This window comes from Cyprinodon variegatus, unplaced genomic scaffold (assembly GCF_000732505.1).
Source record: "Cyprinodon variegatus isolate N-32 unplaced genomic scaffold, C_variegatus-1.0 Scaffold122, whole genome shotgun sequence".
Lineage (NCBI taxonomy): Eukaryota > Metazoa > Chordata > Actinopteri > Cyprinodontiformes > Cyprinodontidae > Cyprinodon > Cyprinodon variegatus.
This window is the reverse complement of record NW_015150575.1, coordinates 104,018-128,968: the sequence shown is the minus strand read 5'-3', so window position 1 is coordinate 128,968 and position 24,951 is coordinate 104,018. Positions and strand designations below refer to the sequence as shown.

Here is a 24,951-nt window from a genome sequence, read left to right as displayed (position 1 = left end):
CTTAACTGCTACATAATAGTAACATCTGAAGATAATATAGCTAAACTGATTGCTACCCTAAAACAAGTTCAGCCTTGTAACATAATTGTATAATTGTCTATTTAAAAATGTTATTATAAGGCAGCTCCTTTGCTTAGGCCCCTATGTTTTGCTCAGGGTTAAATAAATATATCTAAGTTCAGAAGTTTTGGGCATTATTTTGCATTCCTAATTTATTTAAACGATTCTTCGATGTGCATTCGTTATTATTCATTTTTGAAAGAGACTTGCATTAACTAATGCAACAGGCAGTAAAGTATGTTTGAGTTCATGCTAATGAAAGATCAGAGTGTGTTTGTGTACATGTTTGTGTGTTTGCACTGGTGGGACAGTAATGCGATTTGAGCCCCAAAACAGAATAGCTCACATGAGCTGGTCCCCTCTAAGGGGCGGGGGGCGAACAAAGCAGCCATTCATGGCTGCTGTCACTGCCGTCAGTACAAAACTGTTTACCCAGGTTTCCATGCTACTTAGCATGCTATCATTCTCACTCTTTTCCTCCTCATCTTCTCCTCTTTTTTTTTCTTCTCTCCAGGAATGAGTATCGAACATTAAGACAGGCCATCATAGATATGGTCCTCGCTACGGAGATGACCAAACACTTTGAACACGTCAATAAGTTTGTGAACAGCATCAACAAGCCGCTGGCTGCTCTGGAAGAGAATGGGGTAAAATGAAAAGTGTTAAAGTGAAAAATGTATTATTTTATTATTGTGAAAATAAAGATCATATAGTTTATTGCTTATATAGAGATAACATTTATTTTTTCCCTTCCAAGTAATTGGCATAATATGCTTAATTCACACACACACACACACACACACACACACACACACACACACACACACACACACAGCTAGAGATTCATATATCAACAGTGGGGATTTAACAAAAGTTAAAGATTTTTAAAAATAAGTGGAAAATCTTAAGGGAATGTATGACCTGTTGAGTAAAGAAATATTAGAGCGAGGAGAATTTGATAACCTGGTTCTATCTTTACCAGTTTGGTGTGGAATAGTCGACCTGGAAACAAATGTTTCTCTGGCCTTTAAAAGGCAGAGTTTGCAACAATAAAGAAATATCAACACCCTGTATTTAAGTCCGATGCATTGAAATAGAGAGCGCCTAACCAAACAGACGAAACAAAAAGGTTAAAGTTGGTTTATCTAAGATATTTTGAGCTGTAATTAACTGCAGTTATGTTTATACTAATACCCTGGATTTGTTTTGTTTAGGGAAACAGCGATGAAGAATCTGTCAAGAGCGTCCTGACGTCCCCTGAGAACCGCATCCTCGTCAAGCGGATGCTGATCAAGTGCGCAGACATCTCTAATCCATGCAGGCCTTTGGAGCTCTGTATAGAATGGGCTGGGCGCATCTCAGAGGAGTATTTTGCACAGGTAACCATTTCCCTACTGATTATAACCATAAACATGTAAAAAAAAAAAAGCTGTTTTACTGTTGGGCATGATGGTCACTTGTGTTCTTGTGTTTACTGCAGACAGATGAGGAAAAGAGACAAGGTCTACCAGTGGTCATGCCTGTGTTTGACAGAAACACATGTAGCATCCCAAAGTCCCAGATTTCCTTTATAGACTACTTCATCACAGACATGTTTGATGCATGGGATGGTGAGGCAACACTGCATCACATAGAAACAATTTATAAAGGCTTTTTTCTTTTGGCATAAACAATATAATAAGCAGCATTTAGAAAGAAATTTCGGGCATAACTGTATATTTAAAAAAAAAAAAACTTAATCTAAAAATAAAACTGACGATATCTGAGTTAAATGATTCATTAACTACAGATGCGTCACTCAAATGTTTCTGGCTGAAACTAGTCTCTAATTTGCATTAAAGGGATATTGTGTAATAATTACTACCATCTGGCGTTGAAATGGTAGTATTTCATTCAAACAAAAACTTTACAATAACGCGTCACTACCTCAAACACGTTTTTGTGGCAACAGTAGCCGCTGTGTGTCAAAAAGCCTCGCCAAAACAGATGTAACCATGTCAAATAAATAAATAAAACATTAAAGGAAAATTCAACAACACAGAGACATTCTCCAAAATGATCTTCACCGCTGTTTATTAATCCCCAGCGTTTCAAGATGGCATACTGTTCTGGCGCTTTTAAAACAGGTGACCAGACTTATTGATAATCGAATATAACATTCTTGGCTTATGACAATGTATCTGATTATTAGTGGAGGTAATAATACACCAGTAATAACACACATGTAAAAGTGGTAAAAAAGAGAAAATAGAATAGAATGGACAATTCCATTAATTGTCCCAAATGGGGAAATTCTAGTGTTACAACGGCAAAAGATTATAGCAAAGTGGTCACACAAGTGTGCATAAATACTGTGCATCTGGAGAATAAATAATCAATATACAGATGTTACACAACTTGTTACACAATATCCCTTTAAGGTTGTACCTGCTGATCACTTCATCACCAACTCCTATAGATGAAAACATTTCTTTGATGTGGATAGTGGGCTGTTACTAGACAAAAAAAGGAACTACCAGTATATCCTGTATGTGATTTCTACCTAACTTTAAAACTTTCATCAATGTATTCACTTGTGTAACTCTTTTGATGCCCTTTGCAAGTAAGATCTTTATCTCAACAATGTTTGAATCTGATTAAATCAACTTAATTTGAGTACTGCTGTTGATTAAAGACCAACAATTTATGGAGGAACCCAACATCTGTCAGCATTCGACCTGCCAGTCACCAGTCTGAGGCATAAAGGGAAAATTGCAGATTCTAAATTTACTCAGATAAATGCATCTCTAATAATATTTGTGCCTTTAGGACAAAGTTATGTCATGACTACGCATGTCATCGCTAAGCTATTTATGAAACAGAATTAATAAACAGATGTGTAACTATATTTGGTGTCACTGTGACAAATCTGGTTTTGTGCCTTCATACGTATGACAGTTATATAGCCATATGGCTACCCATATCATTGCCTTTATTTCCCCCTAATTTTCTTGTCCTGGAGAGATATTTAAGCAAAGTTCCCAAACCGAATCTTAGGAGTTCCTTTTCACAATTAATTTAGGTCAATCAGATGTCTCTTGGTTTGAAAAGCATTGTCTTGGTTTGATACTGCTGTAATAATACAAACACTTTTCGTACAGAAACCTGGCATGCTTTGCTTTCTTAACAACCACTCATTACTTCTATAAATGATCTTATGTAGATATTGTACAGTTAACAGTCTTTCTGATGATGGTTGGTGCTTAGTGATTGCTGGGTTGATGCTGGTTGTGTTTATTCACAACTTGCCGTATATTGCCTCTCAAATTACTTTTTCTTTCCCCACCAGCTTTTGCGGACCTCCCTAATCTTATGCAGCACTTGGACAACAACTTCAAGTACTGGAAAGGCCTTGATGAGCGGAAGCTGCACAGCCTGCGACCGCCTCCAGAGTAGCTGCTGCATCATTGGGACCCTTGCACGCACCTGAAACCAGGGCAGAACCTTCTTTCCGCCTGCTAGGGCGTCTCTCTACCTGTCGGCCCAGGCCACACAGGACGTCCTCGCCTCCACTCTCTTGCTTCTGTAGCACGCAGAGGGCCGACATGTCCGTCCACAACAGAAACCCACAGAGAGACTTCCTGACACTGCTGAATTGCTGGTGGATATACAAGCCTGTGTGATTGGAACTGTGACCGTCGAACAAGGACATCCAGCATATGTACTTCTACACTCGCAGTGTAGCTGTTGGCATGACTGAAAGAGGGGCGAGGGTCCTCACAGGTCCTGTGGCAATGCATTCATCCTTTGATTATCACGGAGGCACTCCCGGGTGCCTGCGAAGTTGCTGTTAGGACTTCAAAACTGTGTCTACACCACGTAAAGCCGTGTAATCACTTTAGGCGTCTAGCTTCTGCACTCGCAGCGAGGCAGGGACGCTCCTAGAAACTTTTGGAGGCCACGTTCATGAAAGTACACTCCACCGCTTATCTTTTGTTTGTTTGTTTTCAGGCAATATTTCCACGTGTTCTACAGAAACACAAAGTTGACACAAAGCTGTAATAACAGCAATGAGAGCAGATTCTTCCTTCATCTGGGTTGGACCTTAGTCCCAGGCCACTGCTCTTAGAAAAAAAAAGAAACTCTATATCTTGGTCATAGATATCTAATTAAAGGTTATTTGGTATGCTAGGTTTTTTTTTTTCTTAAAGGTTTCATATTTCCTATATTAAAATCCACCAACAAATTAGTACAAAGGTAAGAACAGAATAATGAAATAAAGCCAAAGCTATTAAAGTCTAGCACTACTATAACACTCAGAAAGAAATTTATAACTATTAGTCATGCAACCTTATTAAGCATTTTTATTTTCTTATCAAGATTACAGTACCAGTTTGAATAGACGAATGAACCCTTTTGTATTGCACTGTATACAATATTCAAAGTGTCTACGTCTCACTGATTTGTCCAGGAACGGGATGTTGCATTGGAGAATAAGCTGTCTTTCTGTTGATCATCAGGAGATCGCCTGCTTGTGTGAACGCGTGTGGGAGTGTGTTTTTTTTTTTTTTTTTTTTCTTTTTGGTCGTTGGTGTGTGACTGCACAGGTGTGTTCATTATTGCAGCAATCCCATACTCTTGGTTTGATGCTGTAAAACACGCTTGACATTTTGACAACAGTAGAAATATGTGAAGAAAAAAAAAGTTTTGGACTTGAATAATTTTTCCTTTTATTTTTTTTTTTTTTTTTGGTCCTCCCAGATTTTTTTTGTATCTGGTTTATCCTACTGAAAAAAAAAAGACTGCCTTATTTTGTACAATATTTATACAGTACACCCCACTGTGCAACTGCAACGGACATCTGGAGTTTTTTCTTATAACACAGTCAGAAGGTTACCTTCAAGTAAATCTCAATATTTTTATAGACGATGAATTTTACACTGGATTTGAAGCAGATGAGATCAACCATAATAGCTATCTGAACACCTGTGAAGGAGAAAGCCACACAGAAGGTGCATATGGAGCTGAAAGGTAAAGCAGGATGAGGATCGCAGCATTGTCTATCACTGTCTTTAAAGCAGTCTCCTGGAGGCCTGCTTGCATTGATTTCCTTTTTTTTATTATTATGATCAAACATCACTCTATTTTTGGCCAATCATCCAACATCCTTATGCACAGACCCGGGTAACATATTTTTTGTTAAAGGTTGGATTCATATTAGGATACTAAAACATGGATGCTTCATAAAAAGATTTTCTCTTTAAACAGTATATAAATGCCATAACAGCTAAGCAAGTACTGGTTAATGAGATGCATTAACCACCATTTAATTTTGTTTCTCTCTTATGACAGAATTGTACACTTAATCAGGGGATTTGTTTGTTCCTTCTGATTCACATTTTGGTCTGAAGGCACGGGGGAAAATAGAAACTATTCAATGAAAAATAAAAATAATGTCAACTACATCCTTGCTGTGTTTTTCCTGCAACAATTTTGTCTCTGTCCTCAACCCCCCTCTACCAGTTTGGGTTAAAAGGTTTTCTTTTTGTGTGATTTGTCACCTTGCCCAGTCATGTTTTATTGTATTTATTATGATTTTATGCCAGGCCAACACAAAGCAGCACGTGGTTATGGAATGGAAGAAAGAAAAAGATGCTCTGTTTTCTAATTATCTGCTTAACACTGTTCCATCCATGTGTACTTACCAACCCTTACTTTATACTTATTTAACTACCTTTCACTGCAGTTATACAGAACTCCTGATGGGGTACATTTTGGCTCTTTCTTATTGGTAAAATATATAGATTCCGTTAGGGAAAAAAATAACACGTTAAAGGAGTTATCCAATTCATACTGTTGATCTGTGCAGCTCCTCCAGAGTCACTGTTGTCCCCTTTGCTGCTACTCCGATTATGGGGTGATATCTCTCTGTTTGCATTTACTTTCTTATCATTTTGGTATGTTTACAGTAGTAGCACACTTTCCATTTTTAGATGCTGGACTGAATAGTATTCTTTGAGATGATTAAAGGGTGGAATATTGTTTTATAATCTTACCTTGCTTTAAACTTCTTCATAACTTCTATTTGTTGACTGATTTTTCTCCAATTAGCCCCAATGTTGGGTTCGCTCTAAAGGTAATTACCAACAAGAAGTGGTTTCCAGGTTAAAGCATCATGACATCTTTCATTTTTGTGTCAATATAAAACATAATTATGTCATACTTTAGGTTAGATTTAACTGAGATGTGTGATATGGGAAGTGACATGCAGCAAAGGACCACAGGTCGGATTCAAACCCGGGTCAGCCACATCGAGGACCAAGGTCTCTACATGGGTTGTGTGCACTATCCACTGCCCCAACTGCTTGCCCTAACTGAGATGTTAAATATATTCCCATATTATGCAAAATTCACATTATGTTTGTATGGAGTAAGTATGAATAATTTTGCAATGCCGTAAATGAACCGGATATCTGCATTCATTTCTTCTAAAAAAGAAAAAAACCTGACAATTATAAAGTGATTGTATAAAGCTTAATGTAGTTTTCTTATTCAAGAGCGAAAGCTACATCTCCTGCGGAGATTTAAGAAACCAAATGACCAAAATTAAATCCATTCATCCACCTTCTTCTGTTTACCGGGTCACGGGGGTAGCAGTTTCAGTAGGGAGGCCCAGACGTCCCTCTCCCCAGCCACTTGGGCCAGCTCCTTCGGGGGAATCCCAAGGCGCTTCCAGGACAGCCGAGAAACATAGTCCCTCCAGCGTGTCCTGGGTCTCCCCCTGGGCCTCCTCCCAGTGGGACGTGCCTGGAACATCTCACCAGAGAGACGTCCAGGAGGCATCCTAATCAGATGCGCAAGCCACCTCAACTGGCTCCTCTCGATGTGGAGGAGCAGAGGCTCTATTCTGAGTCCTCCCTGGATGACTGAGCTCCTCACCCTATCTCTAAGGGAGAGCCCAGACACACTACGGAGAAAACTCATTTCAGCCGCTTGTATCCGGGATCTCGTTCTTTCGGTCATGACCCAAAGCTCATGACCATCCTCCCTAACCTAGGGTTGGGGAGGATGTACTGCCTCTAGTGGAGGACTTTAAATAATAAAAACAGTTGTCTTAATTTTTAAATTAGGTTAGGTAACAAAGACCAAACAATTATATCCCCCCTGGAAATGAAATTTATTTTTTGTTGGATTTTTTTTTTTTTTTAATTGGAAATCTTTAGAGGGACCATGCTTGGAGAGGACAGCCATCTTTCTTAACCATATGGGGTTGAGGAAACATGGGAGAGAGGACACCAATTCCAACAGATGGGACTGTGCTTGCTGTGGTTTACAGCACCATTGGTTTTTGCTGTCTTTTGCATTAGTAGCATGCAACTCCCTAGATTATTTTCTTAGTTTTTTTTTTTTAAGATTAAAAAACAAGCTATTGTATTTACATTTATATACATATGTCAAACTCGAGGTATCTGGGAGTCTTATTATCCTTAATTAATCAGCTGAAAATGATAAATTTAGTTACCCCACATACTTAATTTTCTCATCTAAAAAAGAGAGGCCTTTCTCTCGAAAATGCAGGAAAGCTAAAACTGGATTTTTTTATGAAATGTAGATATTTTTTTTTTTTATTACGGCGCATTTTAACATGTGTAATAGACGATTAAATAAGTGATTGATTCAAACATGAAATGAAATTAATGAACAATAGTCTACACTTGGTAAAAGCTGTGCGAAAAAGGATGTTCTCATTGATATAACACATTAAGATGTAGGTCTTCTATTCATTTATTTTTAGATTTGGACTATGGGACTATTTTTATTTGAAAAGACTCATACGGTGTAAACTCGCATAACCTGAGCAACAGCGGTACGGGATTTATATGTAAACCCTTTAAAGTTATATATTTTTCATACATTTTGCGCAGATTGTTCCAGAGACTTTACGTTACGTAACATGGCAACAGCCCAACTTCCGTCAGATCATCTTTGCGACAAAGTCGTCAGAGGAAACAGTCAGCGATATCGGACTGATGGCTGCAGTCGTTCGACATAAACTATATTAGAGACAGTTAAAAACTCTTACATTTTCTGGGGTCGTGCTATGTCTTCGGGAATGACAGGACAAACGCCGTGAGTATAACATTTATTTTAATTAAATATGCTAACATAAGCAACAGGCTAAGACCGCGTAGGCCGTGTTTAAAATATGTACTGCTATGCTAACTGTTAGCGTTAGCATAGCAACTTGGCCTAGTCGTAGCGGATAAATGAATGCATGTTAGTGTTATTTGTAAGTTTCAAATTTTACTTTTAGGCTATTTTACATATGATTTACATTCTTGGTTTTGTAAATGCTTATAAATACACACGTTGGTGATGTAAACCTACACAGCTAGAAAGGTAAATTTAGATTAGCTAACTCCGCACTAGCTTCACTGTCTGCGGATCGCTAACTAGTTTGTTTGTTCTAATAGTGGATAAAATTATTACTATTGCTCAGAGACACGCGTTTCATCAAATATTAAAGGCTGTTTGACTTGGTTTTAGTTGTAAAATCGAACTATATTTGAGAGGGAAGAAAGGTGTGGAGGGAAAAAAAGATTAATTGACCTGGTATTTCATCATCATAACGCAGCTTTCCTATTAACTTTGACATGAGTATCTAGGTGTCTTCACTTCTTCTCACTTATCTGTCATTGTTTTTTTGCTTTCTTAGCTGCCTAACCAGTCGCTGGGACCAGCCAGCTCAACCTAAAAAGAGTGTTGATGCACAGCAACAGGAAAGTTTTGGAAATGCAACTCTCCCTGTCTCCTTGCAAGGAGTTGTCGGCTCCGCTGGTTCAAACAGTCCAGCTTCTCAGCCACCTGAAGCCGAGGAAACGCCTAAGGGGGGAGTTGAAAAAGCAGCAGCAATGGCTGCAAAAATAAATGCCATGTTGATGGCGAAAGGGAAACTTTTAACTCCTCCGCCATTACTTCCTAAGGTGCATAGTTTTAGCAAACCTGTAAATGAGTCTTTGTCTATTTTTTGCAATGCTAATAGTGACACTTTTTATTCAGAAACCTCCAAGTATCCCGGTACCACCCCCTACAGAAGAAATGGTGGTCACTGAAGTGGATATAAATGACGTACCGCTAAATTGCAGAGAACTGCTTACTAAAGGCAAAACACAGGAAGAGGTAAATGTGGAAAAATGTCCCTTAGTTAATTATATAAAAGTCACTGTCATGTCTTTTATTTTTAATTCCTCATCCTGTCTTTCAGATCAGATTGTTTAGCGGAGCGGTTGTCTCAACTAAAGGTCTTTACATGCCTGAAGTCATAACTACAGGAGGGTATGTTCCAAATCGAGTTTTATATTATATTTTCCATTACTTCTTTTTCAGAATTTGGTGCCTAATTTGTCTGAGTCTATGACAAGAAAAACACTTTTGGGATCCCAACATTATAAGACTTGATCAACAAATTTTTCTCTTGTGATTTTGACTGGCTTTAGCACATCAGAGAAATGACAAATAACTTGTTTATAGTAGCAAGTTCTCACATTCACTCTTTAAAACATAAAAAATAATAGTAATAATAATAAACACATAACAGTACCAGTGACAGATTTGAACTAACATGACCTGGGATGTAAAGCAGTTCAGATTTAAAATTTTAAAATTTTTAACTTTAACCCTTATAAAAATACAGTATATTTAAAATTATATGACATGTAAGCTATACTTTAAATGTATGAGTTTGATTTACATTGTTATCATGATTTATTACATACAAATCTCACTCAGTTACTCTAAAGCTATCATAACATTGTCCAGTAGGGTGTTAAAAATAAATGGTAGAATTGTTTTTTTTTTTTCTTAACGATTTCAGTGAGAAAAGTCAGTATTACCTTTTATGGGGAAAAGGGTTTCCCCTGACATTATGATTTGTTTTCTTTCAGACAAAGACCTTTGTATTTACATGTTCAGGGAAAGACGCAAGAACAGGTCAATAGTAAGTAGAACCTTTTGACTTTATACACGCAAGCAACATCTTGCATAGTTTTCAATGATTTTTTTTTTTTTTTTTTTTACAAACTTTTTCTTAAGCTATTGCACATTCCTCACGTTTCTCTTTTTCCTTTGGGATTTTAGAAGCTGTAATGAGGATAAAGGAGATAATTTCTGAAGATGCGATAAGGGCCTCGGCAGCATCAGGAGGACAGCAGGCTCCTGTAATTCCGCCACTAACACTTTACCCTCAGCCTCCTCGGCCTGTCGTCCCAACTCCTGTGCCACGTGTGCCCAACGCAAACTCTGTGCCTGGCCAAGGACATAGACCAGCAGCTCCTCACATAGGGGTAGGCAAACATCTTATTTCTGTTTTAGTCCAAGCAACAAAGCTTCTTGTTGTTTAGATGCCTAGTGTTATCAAGTTCTTTTTATGTAAGTATTGCGCAGACCTCTGTATAAGCAGGGCCTTTTCTCACTTGGTGAAAAAATGACTTTTCCTCTTTCACTTCTCGCACAATTGTGATATATTTTTTGAGATATTTATATCATGTGCAAAGCTAAAAAAACACACAACTGGTAATCTAACAATTTAAAAGCATTTTTTCTCTTGTCGTATATAGATATATTTAACTGTTTGGTATTTGTTAGAATTTTTTTCTGTCCTGAAGCACACTTTAATGGAGGTGATTTTAAGTGAGGTAAATTAAGGTAGTTGCCTTCACTGATTACCACCTCCAAGATTAACTGGCAGAGAGAACATCCTTGGTTTGCAGTGGAATGCCTCGGGTCGCTGCATCTGCTCACAAATATTTTCTATCTGTGAAATATTTGCCGATTTAACTGGAATGATTTGTTGACATTCTTCTCATTTTTATTATTATTATTTTTTTTTTTATCTGTCAGAGTTTTGTGCATACCAAAATTTTTGTTGGCCTGGACCAAGCGTTGCCCTCATTCAATGTGAAGGAAAAGGTCGAAGGTCCCGCTGGATCGTATCTGAGTCACATCCAGACTGAGACAGGGGCTCGAGTCTTCCTCCGGGGAAAAGGGTCTGGTTACATCGAACAGGCATCAAAAAGAGAGTCTTTTGAGCCTCTTTATGTCTACATTAGGTATGTTCACTTTTGAAGGGTTCCATAAACCTTTTTAGTAGTGTTGCACCGATACCAGTATCGGACGGGACCCCAAGCTAGCACTAAAATGGTGGTATCGGTATCGGCGAGTACCAACAAATAGGGCACCGATACCATTTTGAGAGCTAAAAGTATATTCAACTATTGTCACCCATTCCAGGTAGGCTATAAAAAGTTCTACTAGATTCACCTTGTATTAGTATTTTTCCTGCTTCACAAAGGTAGACAGCAGCTTGACAAAGCCATGATGGCAATTATTTTACATCCAAGTTGTATGCACTTCTTCATATATATGCACACACATCAATTTCAAACAGATTGTATCAGTATGGTATCGGCCAATACTGCACAGCCAGGTATCGGGGCCAAAAATGGCATCGGTGCAACACTACTTTTTGTATGATGTACAGGAATTTCATCTTTAAATGAAGCAAATAATCAGAAATGTATGTTTCCCTCTTGATAATGTGTAGTTTGTCACTGCTTGCATTGAAACTATGAAATGTCTTTTGCTTTGCTCTGTGGGAATCACTCCAGTCTGCCTCATTCTACTTCATCAATGGTCCTTTGTGTGTTGCAGCCATCCGAATGCAGCTGGATTGGAGTCAGCTAAGAAACTTGCTGAGAGTCTGCTGGAAACTGTAGGTCCCTATAGTAAAATTTACTGTGTTAACCAGAGCTAGAGATTATAATAGGAGGTGTAAGAAGGTGAAACTATTGAAGCATATAGTTTTCTCTGATACCCACCTCCAAAATGAATCTGGTAGCGTGAACCACCTGATCTCCAGTTATAGATCTTGAGTGCTCTGCACCTACCCACATGGTCATTATTGACAATGAATTGCAGTGTTTAAGGAATTTAGTTATCTCCCAGGTATTGTTTTAGTTATTTTTTCCATTTTTTTCCTGTAGGTGAGAGCCGAACATGCCCGGATGATGTCGATGTACACAACTACTGGCGCACCTCAGCGTGAGTATCACTTCACAAGTTGAAACCAGAGGGACAAATTCCAATAAGTTAATCTAATGTCAGATATCAGCTGGCTGAAATGTTCTTTTGATTAAAGAATATTCCCCTGGCATCTTTAGTGGTTGAGTTGGTAAGCCTTTATTTAATTTATTTTGAAATTAATCGTCTATAATTTCATTTCAGCATACGCAGCACATGGATTTCCAACTAATAGCAGTTACTCTAGCCAGGGGTCCTGGTATAACTACCCAGCAAATGGGTATGCTGGCGGCTATGCAGCGTATCCAGGAGCCGGTGGTTATTGGAGTAGTGCAAATGGCCCCCCAAGTCAATCTAACCTGTCGACAACCCCATCTCCATCTTCTCAGGCAATGATTCAGTACCCAGTGTGTCCCAGGAAACCACATCCTTTTCTTGTCCAGGTAATTACTGACTCCTCAGGATTAGCTTCTTACAGTGTCATGTATTATCAGAACTCAAAATCTGTTGTATGTTTTTCTCACATCCTAAATTATTTGGTTCAAACCAGGGAAACTCATTGATTCATTACAACAATGTTTATATTTAAAGTGTTTATTTCTGTTAAACTTGTATTGTTTTATTATGCGTTACATTTATGGAAGAGCCAAAATCTAGTCTCTATTAGTATAAAAGGTTATCTAGCAAGCCAGACTGATGAGCACTAAGGTCTTGTTCTACCTGTGAGCATCTGGGTTCCCATCGAGTCTGTTTGGGGATACGAGGGGCTTTCAGCAGAGCCGATTGAGCAAAGTGACTGCTAGTGTCCATCTACCAAAGTTTTTTTAGCCCATCATAACAAATAAAAATGTCAGTAGATACGAGAAACCACCACTGCCTTCACTTATAATACTCTTGCATTTTATCTTTTAAAGATTAAATAAGGGATTCTGAAAAAAAAATTGGTAGCAGCAGCGATGCTTGGATCCTCCTCCGCTGCCATGTTTTCCATTCGGCTGTGGGCTTTGCAGCTCTTGCGTCTAAATATCCCACATTAAACCATTGGTCCCAAATGGTCGAAGTGGAAAAGATAAAAAAAGGTACTTAAAGTATTTTGTATAAGGTGCAGTTTATGCAATCAATGTTTGGTTGGGGCTCCCTTTGGCTTTGAGTCGCATGGAAGCCATCAGCCCAGGCTGAAAATGGCATATTTGCTGTTCTATGAGCCCTAATGCAAGCCTGGTTAAAAGCCCTAGAATGAAACGACAAGTTTCTTCCTTTTATGGTATGCTCCTCAATATTTAGATGAGCTGTGCGCTGATTGGTTGGTTTACAACGAGCAAAGCTGCTGAGAAAAGACTCATCATAGCAACAAGCACTCACTCACTGAAAAATCAAATTGTGGATATGGAAGGTTGACCAGATGTCCTCCTTTTCTCGGACATGTACTTTTCATACCCAAAAAAATGTCCGGGGGGAATTTCAATATTGTCAGGTATTTGGTCGACTACAGTGCAGCACGTAGTTGAAACACACCAAGCACTCAAACCGAGCTGTCAGCTCCAGGGCTGGTCCTGGAACCACAGCGGACGGAGTGACTGAACCAGACCCGGTAACGGTAGCCTGGACACCGGCAGCCCCTTGCTTCCCCCCGCCTGCCTTACCGGTCCCCAGCCCCCCTCCTCCGGCTGAGGACGGGCATCTCAAGGCTATCTGCTGAGGTCTGGTCCAGTCACCGGCCCAGCAGATACCATTTTTTTCTAATTAAATCAACAGCTCAACAAGACATGGGGGGAAAAAAACACAAAAACATGTCGCTCCCAAATTAACTGGTAGGCGGGTCTTCTCACTTGGGAGATGATTAGATGAAGGGCAACAACGTTAAATTGCATAGCTCAAAAAAATAATCACCCTGAACCTAAACTAAGGTTATGTTTCTTTCTTCTATACCACACTGAACGGTTCATTGGTGTGCTTGGATTCAGCTCACTGAGCAGCCATCTTTATTAGGAATAAACAGCAACGTTTTCCACAGCATTGTAGTAATATAACTTAAGATGTAAACATTAATTTTTTTTTTTTGAAAATCGATGTATTTAGGTTTTCATTCACTGCAATTATAATTAATATAAACACTTTAAATATATTCTTGTGTTTAATGAATCTATATGTTTGACGATGAGACACACTAACAGAAGAACATCTGAATTATTTAGAATACATTGATCATTCGAATCGATGGTCACCTTTGAGTGGTTGCAGTATTTTGTTTATTTTACGATGCTTTGAATGGCCTGGCCCCAGCAGTGTACATATGTTGGTTGTGCTCTACTTAAGGATCCAAGCAGCGGTGAGACAGTGGAGCCTGAAGGATGCTTAAACACCCCCACTGACTCAGGAAGTCCCAAACATCAGCTCCAGGAGGGGGCTAAGGATGAGCAGGTTAGCTGGAGCATTGACGCCTCGATACATGGATCCAAGCTCATTCTGTCCGTGCTAAAGCTTTGGATCTGTTTGGATTTAGAAAGCTTCAGGCATCACTGCTACACCTGGAAGCTCAATGTTGTATTTTAAATCAACATTTTGCTCCAAATCTTTCTATTCCTTTAAATTGTTTTTTTTAGAATGCTTTCTCTGTTTTAATATTGAACAGACCTAAACGGTTCATTTGATACAGGGATAAAAAAAAAAAAGGAATCTCTTTTTTACAACCTAAATATCTTAAGAAAATATTCAGTTTTAATTGTTGCAAAATTGTAAAGTTTAAAGAATGTTCGACTCTTTGAAATATATGCAAAATGATGAACTTGTATTTAATTATGACTTTGGTCATAAATGTAATGAGTATTTAAAAAATATTGAAGTACCTTTATGGAGAAAACCAAATAACTTTTTTTTTCTCTAAGGCAGTAGCTGATACCAATGGTTTTCGCATCAGATCTAACTGATCGCTGATATATGCTGTCGATCCTTTTTTTATGTAACATTTTTCTAATGTTGCACATATCTTCACTTAAAAAGAAATAAACAATTACTACCTAATCAAAAAACATCAACAATTAAGAGCAAATAGAGCAGCAGTGTATGCACTTTATGTGGCCTCCTGGCATGGCTGCTCTATGCACTAATGAATCTGCAAACTTTTACATGTATCACACAATAAAAGGGGAGGGGGCATACATATTGGCCTATCTCTATTCACAACTAAGGATTATGTAGCAACTCCTGCGTGTTAGAATATAAGGGTGACCCGTTTGACTTCCTCTCTATTTAATACCTCCAGCTGGCTGCAGCCTTACTACAGTCTGAACATGGTTTTTATTTTGTTGAGAAAACAGAAGAATTACCTATTTATGCAGCAATAGGCAAAAAAAATTGCATAAAGAAAATCTCAGGCGTGGTCCACCCTCTCAATTTAACAATCTTAAATGTTTTTTGTAGCCTACCAGCTGCCCTCCAGAGGGTCCGGCTCACCTGGAGTCCACCCTTCCTTCATCCAGTGTAGGAGAGGAGAAAGTCGTAGAAAGGTCTGATTTCTAAACATTCTTTCATCTTTCTTGAGATGATTTTTAGGTGTAAAACTTTATTTATTCTCTTCAGGATTTTGATGCCGCCTCCACCACCACCCTTTGTGGTTACTCCCCCCGTTGCGCGCAAGAGGCCAAGAGAACCAGAGCCAGAAGACCCATCTAGTCCACCGCCCAGCTCCTCCGCATCAACGGGTATGCATTTCTTCTTTTCCAGAATATTCTGAGAGCCTGAGAGCTCAAGCATAAACTTCGGTGGAGTTCTGTGTTGCATGTGGTAGCATCTCCCCCCGTGGATCCATGGGGGAGGAGTGGAGACCTGTATGAATCGCACCACAGTTGAAACTCGCTAACACGCTCTTCTTGTATATGTTTTTTGTCTTTCCCTTGTTTTCTCTCTCAACATGTGTCCATGGACGTGCCTGTAATGGATGTGTGCTGTGCTGCCGTTTGATTTTGATATCTTCCCTCCCCTGGCCCTGGATCAAACCAACTCATAAACCTCGGCTTATGTGGGGCTCCTCACTGGGTTTCCATTTGGTTTTGTTCTCTCTCTTTGGCCCCCCTCCCCTGTTTCTTTCCCACCTTCCCCTTTTCTCTGTTTCTTTTTCTCCTATTGTGCTCCTACAGGTGTTCAGGAAGAGGTGTCTGTGAAGAAGACTAAAGTGAACGCTGATACTTCTGGGCTTGTGCCCTATGGGGGAGATTCCTCAGATGAAGAGGATGAGAGGACCCACAGCAGTAAGACAGAAAACCTATAACCTCTGTCAACCTCATCCCCACTGCCCTGTGATTTTTACTGACCAGAAGGTTCCACTTCAAGTATATTCTCAGAACTCTTTAAAGTCACAATAAAAGCAGAAGTCTGCCCTGAACTGCCTATACCAGCATTTTGATATATTTTCCTGTTTTTCAGTGGTTTAGCTTTTATTCTTTGAGAATAAGTTTTCATCCTAGTTCTACAAGTTAAGTGAAAATTTCAGTTCATAAAAAAATAATCATTTCAAGTAGGTTGGCAGACTTCAAAGAATAACATACAATATGTGATTTATCACTTAAGCTGCATAGGTTAGATGCATTCCTGTGCTTTACTAATCGAAAAAAACTAAACAAATTCTTTTGTTCTTCATGTTGAAGTTGGCCTCACAAAAGAAAGTCAGATCTCTGTTTATTTTTAAAGTAGGTCTTTGCTCTCAAATACAACTTAATCTGATGTAAATAGAAATGAAGCCAATGAATAGTTCACAGCTTGCTTGTAGTCAGATATAACTTTGAACTCTTTTCACTTTAATCTGACTCTAAATTTTGCCCTCATCAATGTTAATCCAGAGATTAGGTAAAAGCAAATCCCAACCACTGCACTTGTCAAAATATGGAGGTACACAGGGCGGACTTCTTAAGATGTAAATCCAGCTGTATATTGACTTTTTTTTTTCTTTTTTTCCCTCAAACTTGTTTTAAAAAGTCCCATAGTTCCCATTTTTGTTTTTAAACATCTGGTCTTGCTGCAGTTGCATATGGTTTAAATACATAAACTTCAGTGAAACCTTTTCTTATCTTGGAAAATGGTGAATGCCTGTTCCCGTGGAATACTATAATAAAACAAATACAATACCTGTTTTGTCTTTATTAATGTAATTCTGTCTGTGGAATTCTCATTGTAGCACACAATGTCACACTATTGAGAAGTAATGCAAACTTAGCTGTCTCATATTGTTAAACCAACTTCCTGCAGTCAGATAAATGCATAGTCAGGAGCTGCTATGCCATTGTGTAGTGTAAGAGCTCCTGGGTTGTCCAGGCTGAAACAGGGGTGAACATAATTCTGGAAGTGACAATGGAAGGTGTGCAAATGTTGCTCTAGATTAGCGTTGAAAAAGCTCAGTGTTCCCCTGTCGTAGTCGAGAGCCACTCCAATCCGCAGTGGATGCGCTGTAATCCTCAGGTCTGGACTCCAGCCATTATGCAGGAACTCGTATTTGTGTCTAAAAGCAAACAGGACAATGTGATGTTTGGAGGGAGTTCTGTTTTCCTCTAGTGTCTTTGCTGCACAACATCAAACCAGAAAAAAAAGCTGCATGAAAGTTTGTGTAGGCAGGATGAACATGCTGCCCACAATGGGAATCGCATTTGAAGCTTGTACGATATGCTGATCTAAAGGTTTCGCTAAATGTGACAATTCAAGCATCCTGGCATACCAGAGAGGTTGCTATGGAAACTCATAGAAGGCAACATACTTCTTTGTCCCTCCTTGGAGCTTAGGCTTTCACATAGCTGATGCCCACTTTTTTAGGTTGCTTAGGAAAAGAAAATATCTAAAATCTAAAAATACAGCCCTGCCCCAGTTTCTGTGGTAATAATCCCTTTGAGGATCAATGCATTAATGCTGATAGATTGGATATTAAAAATCTGCTTGGTCTTCAGGGCTGTTAAAATGAGAGCCAGTTTATTTTCGCCTGCTTGTACTAAAATAAATGACTGGGTGGCAAACTTATACCCCAGAAAAAAGTAAAACATTCCTGAAGAAAAAATGTTTTCATACGTATACCTTCCACTGATACACCTGGTATACAGTGTTTAAAAAACCTCATGAAAGTTTTTAGACACTTGATACTACTGGAGAGCATCCAGTAGTATAAAGTAGTCACATAAGCTCCCACTTAAAATGGCTAAAATACACAGCTTTGTCAAATTCAAGACCATGTTTGGCATTAGGCTTTTTTTTATTTTTATAACCACAGATACTCTTAGTCTGAATGTGAACAAAATGGTGAGATGAGGCCTGTGTCACTGAGCAGAAAGGTCTTCAAATCAATGGCAATGGCTGACTGCCCAAGTTAGTTCAAGAGCAAAATGCAACAAACACTCCAAAATCTATAAAGTTCCTCACAGGTCCTAAACTGACTAGTGTTATAGCATTTTTTGGGGGGTTAAAAGAGGAACCCTTTGATGTTTGAGGAAAAAAAAACACCCACCTAATATTGGTCAGAGAAAACCTAAAGCTAAAATGCAGCGTTTGAGGAAATTTCACAGCAACTGAGGCATGAGGGCGGGCACTTAATGTATAAGCCAAGAATTTAACAATCCATCTGAAGCCTGATGCAGAAATTGTTATGCAGCCGATAAAAGCTGGACCCTGTAAGCGGCAATGACCTAAGAACTATAAAGGACTTGCTTATATTTAAGAGACTCCAAGCCCCAGTCTTTATCTCTGTATAAACAACACGTATCAAACCAAACCCAGCTACAGTAAAAGGAAGAACGGCCAGAAATTTTCCTCGGGGTAATGTGATATTGGCTCTTCTAACTTTTTACCCATTTATATTTTGCAACTGACACCACTTCCCAAAATTGGACAGTACAATAAAAAACCAAATAGGTATAATTCTTGATAAAAAAAACTTTTTTGTTACCTGGATGGGGTGCGAATGTGTCTCATACACCAGGAGCTATTGTTTGCCCCGAGGTACGAGTCCCTGTCTGCGTCTTTGTACGCAACTCCAACACGAAACTCAGTCTCATCATCCACCTCAACTTCCCAGTAGTGCCTGCCTCGCACTGGGATAAGGTCTCCCAGTATGGCCACACATCTGTGCATGAAGACAAACACATCTACATTAGGAGTCAAAAGTTTCTATAGCATTCAGTCATACAAGCTACTGTTGAATATTTAACCTTGTGAAAGTATTGTCTTCAAACGCCATTGCTGTTATGGGCAATTCCTCATCTCCATAGAAGATAGTGAAGCCATCTTCTGACATGGAGAGGCAAGGATGAGCAGTGTCCTCCAAAAGATAGAAGAATGTGCCTGTTCACACAATAACACATAATACAAGCCTGGTTAGGATATTTTTTTAATGTGAGACCCTATTTCTAATGAAGTACATCATAAAATCCATTCAATATTTATTTAAATGCATCCATTTGTCAAGTTTGGTTGTTTTTGTACTGAGATATAAGCAAAGCTGAAATGTTATTTAGTCATTTGCTTGTTTTTAGTAGGAAATTAATTTCATTTGCATTAGAAAAAGCTGTAGGAGATGGTTTATCATCACTGAGGTCCTTCAGTTTTTGTTCTTGTAAATAGCATTCTGTTGTCCCTGGAAATCTGAAACCTGCACTTTTCAGGCACCAATTTAGAAACCTACTTTTGACTTTGCTGTTCATGCAAATGACATGATCCTCAATAATGAAAATCTATAAACTTAACATTTCTTTAAAAAAAATTCTGAAGAAGGTTCTCTACAGTCAACAAAGGACATATTCTGGAACAACAGAACATTTTAGAAGTTTAACAGTCTTTAAGTCTTCACAGTAAAGTAAGCAAATAAAAACTAAATCTGCCTACATTACCCAATGCATATTTTATGCATACAGCTTTTTTTTAAAAAGTAAATGCTGAGCAATCAGACAAAGGTATGGTTGGCCCAGCATTCTATCCAAAATGGTTAACAATAAGTTTAACAATATTTTAATTGATCATAGAAACCGTAAAAATCATGTAGCTACATTGCAGTACTTGAAGAGGTGTGCTGCATATAACTCGTAATTGAAAAGAGGGATTTGTGTCGTTAATAGGGTATTTTAAATGAAAAGCTCTGAGTGAATTGTCCATCATTTTATAAAATCACAGAAAGATAGTAAGAAAGGTTGTTTTGTTTTCTACCTGTTGTGGAGATGCTTATAGGTTCACTCCTGTCACTGGGACCACCGACGTTGACAGCTCTCACAAAGATGAGGTAATGTCGCCCTGCTTGCAGCTGGATCATACACTGACAGGTGGGCACAGCTACTATAGACCTGGAAATATCATACGAGGGGAAAAAAATACTTCTTTCTTAGAGGGTTTTTACAGCCTGGAAATTGCACTGTACCTAACTCTTTGAAATACTGAATAAATAAATTTAAAGTCTTAACTTGGAACTTCAAATTGTATTTTGCAACAAGAGGATAAAATATAGCAATGACCCCAAGTGAGGACACATAAGGAAAACACTGCTGCAGGAGCTAAAGCTAAAAATAGATTTTCTAGAATAGAGGACATCTTGATTCAGCAGCTGTAAGACCATGGGGCCTAGAAACATTTTAAGGCAAGCACAACCCAGGCTCTCTATGAAGGTAATAACTAAAAACGATTCTTTCAACAAAAGCAGATGGGTATTAATACCATAGGGTGCAGAACTTTGTAAACTTCTATCACCTTGCACGGCATTTCCTTCTATATTTAACATGAACATTTCAGTTTATTGCCTGGTTTATTAAGCAAGCTTTAATAGGGTTTTAAAAGCTTTGCTCTTACTCGGTAATGTTGCTCTTTGCACCACCAGTTCCTGTCTCACTGAGCTCCACAGTATAGGAGTCTACAGGGTTGGTGTTCCCCGACTCCCATCGGATCAGAGCAGCTTCTGGGCAGCTGCTGCACTCCCTCTGCTTGATCACAGGAGGCGACGGCACTATGGAGACAAAGCTTGGACTATCATTTATAGCCTCAAACCTCCGACTCCAGGCTTACCTCATCGGCTCATTCATTGAAAAATGTTATTACTAAGTAGGGTTTTAAACGAAAAACAGTTGACATAAACACATTTTTTCCAAATTCCACATTGATTCCTGCAATCAACCACCTGAATATAAATCTTCATTAGGTTTGTTGATCAGGTGCAGTTTCAGGCAAACCTGAGTATGTCTTAGACACTTACCTCAGAGACCACATTTTAGAAAGACCAGAGAACTTGCCATGAATTCCGATTAGAGGTAATTGCATTAAAAAGAAATGATAGCAAAGGCTCTCAATGTCTGGAGAGACATAGGTCAAGGGTTAGTTCACATGTTTAAAGTTGAAGCACAGACCGCTACACAACCAGGACATTGTTGTTGAGGAATTAAGGGGTTAAATTAGATTCCTGAGGAGAAAACCCTTAACTGGCTGGAAGAAGGCATGCAGGAAGACTTCAGAGGTTTTATTTTCTGCATAACTGGACTGCACACTTAAAAGCTCTGTGCTCCAACATGTTAACCACCACTGACCCAAAACCACAAGAAAAGTCCCCTCTGATTTCTGTTCTGTGGAAAGATGAATAAAAACATGAACTTTTGGATTAGCAGCATTTTCATTACCTGTCATGTATAATGCCTTCTCACTAGCTGGGCTGATGCCTGTTGTGTTGGTCGCCGTCACCCAAAGCTCATACTGTGCATTAGGGAGCAGATCAGTCACAGTGCAGTGAGTCTCCTTCACTTTGATCTTGCTTTCTGAAAGAAAAAAAAAGAAAGTTGTATATCGGCTAAATAAATTCAGGAAGAAAAAAAACAACTGCTTTATCTGTTAATGCTTCCATAACTCTGCATGGATTTATCTAGCAGAGTAAAACAGATTGAAGAAAGTCATACCCTGTGGTGCAAAGGTATTCTCTGCAGACACATCCTCCAGCACTGGTCTGTAGTAAAGCTCATAGTACTCAACCGTGTCGTCAGAGAATAAACTCCAGCACACATGAAGGGAAGTCTGGGTGGCTGAGTTGGGCAGCTGGGGGTTGATCACTGGTGCAGACGGAGCTGTTTTTTCAGAATGCACACGAACAATTAAATCATTCACTTATCAAAATACCAAAAATGTCATGTATCAGAGTAGCTTTATCTACAGTAGACTAGCATAAAATTATCCCATGTATGAGTATAAACTACATCATTGGCTTATAATTGATAATGGAATAGAGTAATATTTCCAGGAGGCAGGTTAGCATGACTTGTACAAACAAGAAAAGGGCGGTCAAGGTTGAATTTATTGAATTTTCCCCAATCAACACAGGATCAAAATTAAACAACTTGGTTTAAATATACCGAAACACCAAACTAATCTTTGCTAAAAATGCCCTTCAGCAAACATTCCCTCAACCACACCCTTTTCATAGCAATTGACAATCTTCAGCCATCTTCCTGACTGATTATTGGACTACAGTGAAGGTATATGATCTACTTGGGAGGTTTTCCTGTTATGGAAAAAAACACACTTTTAAGCATAATGCATAAACCCACCCTTCTGAGGTCTGGGCTTTGGGAAGGCTGAATTAGAAGTTTAATTTCCACCTGGTTTATCCATTTAAAAACACAGTGTGACGTTTGTCTTTGCATTCTGAACAGAAAAATCTCAGCTGTCTCTTTGAAAGACGTACAGCAATTTGGCCACAGTAACTAAGATTGTAGGAGCAGAGGTGATGCTTTCTGATGTAAGGACAATAAATCAAGCATGGTAGTGGTAGCATCATGCTTTAGTCAATTTGTATTGTTGAAGTTGATGGAGTTACAAAGAAGGGAGACATTCTCCAGTTCCCTAACCTTCACCTCAACAAAACACTATGGACGCAGTTTATTGCGCCAACAGAACAAAATACTGAAACTTTTGAACAGGTCAAACAGTAATAAGCTATTTTAACAGCTTTACTCTCCAACTGTGCTGAACATTTAAAATAATAACCAAGCACTTAAAATGAGCTGTACTACTTCTGTTAAGAATAGAGTTTTAAAATCCAGTCAGAGTATTTTTTTTCCAGAGGCTTGTTGACGAGGAACATTCAGCTAAATAAGTGACGGGGGTGTATTTATACCTATATGTATGCTGTCTACCCTGTATCGACTAGAGGGAGTTCTATAAATTCAAACATGTGCATCAAGCAGATTTTTTGATAATTCTGGTCTCTCAAAAAAAAAAAAAAGGTTTAAATTATTAATTTAAAACATCAATAAAGGGAAGGCAGGTTAGTGCACAGCTTTTGTTGAATCCTAATTTCAGAACCTTTAATAGATGCATTTCCATCTTTTTATCCTATCTTCCAAACCATTAAGGAAGGACACTAGTGCTAGAAATAGAAAAAACCCTCTTCTAATAGAAAAATCGAGGCAGCTATAACGACATCTACAAACATTTCAGCTTTGTAGATGTTCTCATTTGCTTTTAAGCATTTCCTCCAAGTTATTTAAAAAAATTTAATGTGTTAAATAAACATTGGTTTTCATTGTCTTATTATACATTTCAGTAAATAGATATACTGTGTAACTAATGCAAGAAATCAATGAACTGATTTAGAACTCTGGCTGTCACAATTATCATTAACGGCTCAAAGTTATGTAAGACTTCTAAGTTTAAATGCAGTGCCCTATGCTGATGATGCTCTGGTTTACTGCAATATGTGATGAGCTGATAAATCACACCTGGAACAATATTGATGGAGTCCATCATGGTTTTCACATCTGACAGATCAGCAATGGGTGTGCTGAATTCAAGGCCTGTAGACAGCGCGAGGTCAACATCTTCCTTGGCAAACTCCTCGACTCTAGTGAAGCATGGAGGTCATTCTTATAAATCACATGATACTAAAACAATGGCGAATATTCAAGGTTCATGCTATCTGGATCACACCCAAACCTCTGACTTGAATATGAAAATAAATCATGACATGGTCATAGTCAATTGCCTTAAATGTTAGGTTTCCTATAATCACTCTTCAGTCATTGGTAGTGTCACAGCATGCATCCACACAGAGCAGCGTAATGATTACCTTTTAATGGTAGGCATAACTGTCTGTCAACAAAAATCAATAGGAAATCTATCAAACAGGAAGCTTTTATATTAAAAAATAACACATCAGCAGGAGTTTTTATACATTTGGAACTAATAATAAAATGGTTTAATTTAGTTTGTGTAAGTAAATTATGGGGGGACATTTCTCTAGGATGAGGCACCTTTAGGAAAAGTCTCTTGTCCTGACAGCGGTAAATCTCTTGGGCCGTTTCAATGAGTTCCTTTGAGGCGTCCAGGGCCTGACCACAGACCAGCAGCTGACTGTACAGGGATTCCAGTTTAGCCTTCTTCTCCTCCTGCAGTCCACTCGCCCTCTCATCATAGCGCTGTGACAATGTCTGCAGCACATCGTTGTAGTGCTGCTCCAAGTGCTGCTCTCGACGGCCAAAGTTCTCCTGGACAAACATTCAGGCAATCTGATGGGGCTGCAGCCTAACACATTAATCTCTATATTAATCTCTATATTATATTAATATAATATATATTATATATATTAATATAATATATATTATATAAGATCATGTGTAACAAATATTTTATATATGAATTTTATATATATTATACTATATAAATATATAATATTTGTTAGCCATAATCTTATAATATATTAATATAAAACTTTGTGTTTATCATATTAATATTTAATTGCAAAACATATAACTTTGCATATATTTCATCCAGTTTGAGGCCAGTTTAAATAGTTTCTAATCTGAATAAATATGTGTAATCTAACTGAAAGGCAATTTTTTT

General features: G+C 38.4%; 3 protein-coding genes across 4 annotated transcripts in view; 2 read left to right on the top strand and 1 right to left on the bottom strand.

The window, feature by feature from the left end:
* Positions 1–4,281, top strand: part of LOC107085353 (high affinity cAMP-specific and IBMX-insensitive 3',5'-cyclic phosphodiesterase 8A-like) — a 72,010-nt gene extending 67,729 nt beyond the window's left edge. For both annotated transcript variants that reach the window (XM_015375632.1, XM_015375631.1), the window contains 4 exons: positions 575–707; positions 1,275–1,439; positions 1,541–1,670; positions 3,389–4,281. In XM_015375632.1, coding sequence (XP_015231118.1) covers positions 575–707; positions 1,275–1,439; positions 1,541–1,670; positions 3,389–3,495 — 535 coding nt within the window. In that variant the 3' untranslated portion in view covers positions 3,496–4,281. The remainder of the gene's footprint in view (positions 1–574; positions 708–1,274; positions 1,440–1,540; positions 1,671–3,388) is intronic.
* Positions 4,282–8,011: 3,730 nt separating this feature from the next.
* On the top strand, positions 8,012–17,165 carry LOC107085356 (UPF0469 protein KIAA0907 homolog). Its single transcript, XM_015375637.1, has 14 exons — positions 8,012–8,169; positions 8,756–9,023; positions 9,100–9,219; positions 9,305–9,375; positions 9,984–10,036; positions 10,177–10,382; positions 10,939–11,147; positions 11,749–11,809; positions 12,081–12,138; positions 12,322–12,560; positions 14,434–14,538; positions 15,538–15,623; positions 15,697–15,818; positions 16,254–17,165. The coding sequence occupies exons 1-14, from the start codon at positions 8,141–8,143 to the stop codon at positions 16,382–16,384; spliced, it is 1,758 nt and encodes a 585-aa protein (XP_015231123.1). The 5' UTR covers positions 8,012–8,140; the 3' UTR covers positions 16,385–17,165.
* The window catches only part of fsd2 (fibronectin type III and SPRY domain containing 2), a 10,071-nt gene continuing 2,180 nt past the window's right edge, over positions 17,061–24,951 (bottom strand). The window contains exons 4-13 of the mRNA XM_015375636.1: positions 24,363–24,596; positions 24,179–24,201; positions 23,832–23,953; positions 22,014–22,178; positions 21,741–21,875; positions 20,923–21,076; positions 20,290–20,423; positions 19,299–19,431; positions 19,037–19,213; positions 17,061–17,608 (exon numbers count right to left, since the gene is read on the bottom strand). Coding sequence (XP_015231122.1) covers positions 17,359–17,608; positions 19,037–19,213; positions 19,299–19,431; positions 20,290–20,423; positions 20,923–21,076; positions 21,741–21,875; positions 22,014–22,178; positions 23,832–23,953; positions 24,179–24,201; positions 24,363–24,596 — 1,527 coding nt within the window. The 3' untranslated portion in view covers positions 17,061–17,358. The remainder of the gene's footprint in view (positions 17,609–19,036; positions 19,214–19,298; positions 19,432–20,289; positions 20,424–20,922; positions 21,077–21,740; positions 21,876–22,013; positions 22,179–23,831; positions 23,954–24,178; positions 24,202–24,362; positions 24,597–24,951) is intronic.

Coding starts and splice junctions, on each gene's coding strand:
- LOC107085356 (XM_015375637.1), top strand. CDS start 8,141: ATGTCTTCGGGAATGACAGGACAAACGCC. Junction 9,024..9,099: donor CTCCGCCATTACTTCCTAAG/GTGCATAGTTTT, acceptor CTTTTTATTCAG/AAACCTCCAAGTATCCCGGT. Junction 11,810..12,080: donor CTGAGAGTCTGCTGGAAACT/GTAGGTCCCTAT, acceptor TTTTTCCTGTAG/GTGAGAGCCGAACATGCCCG.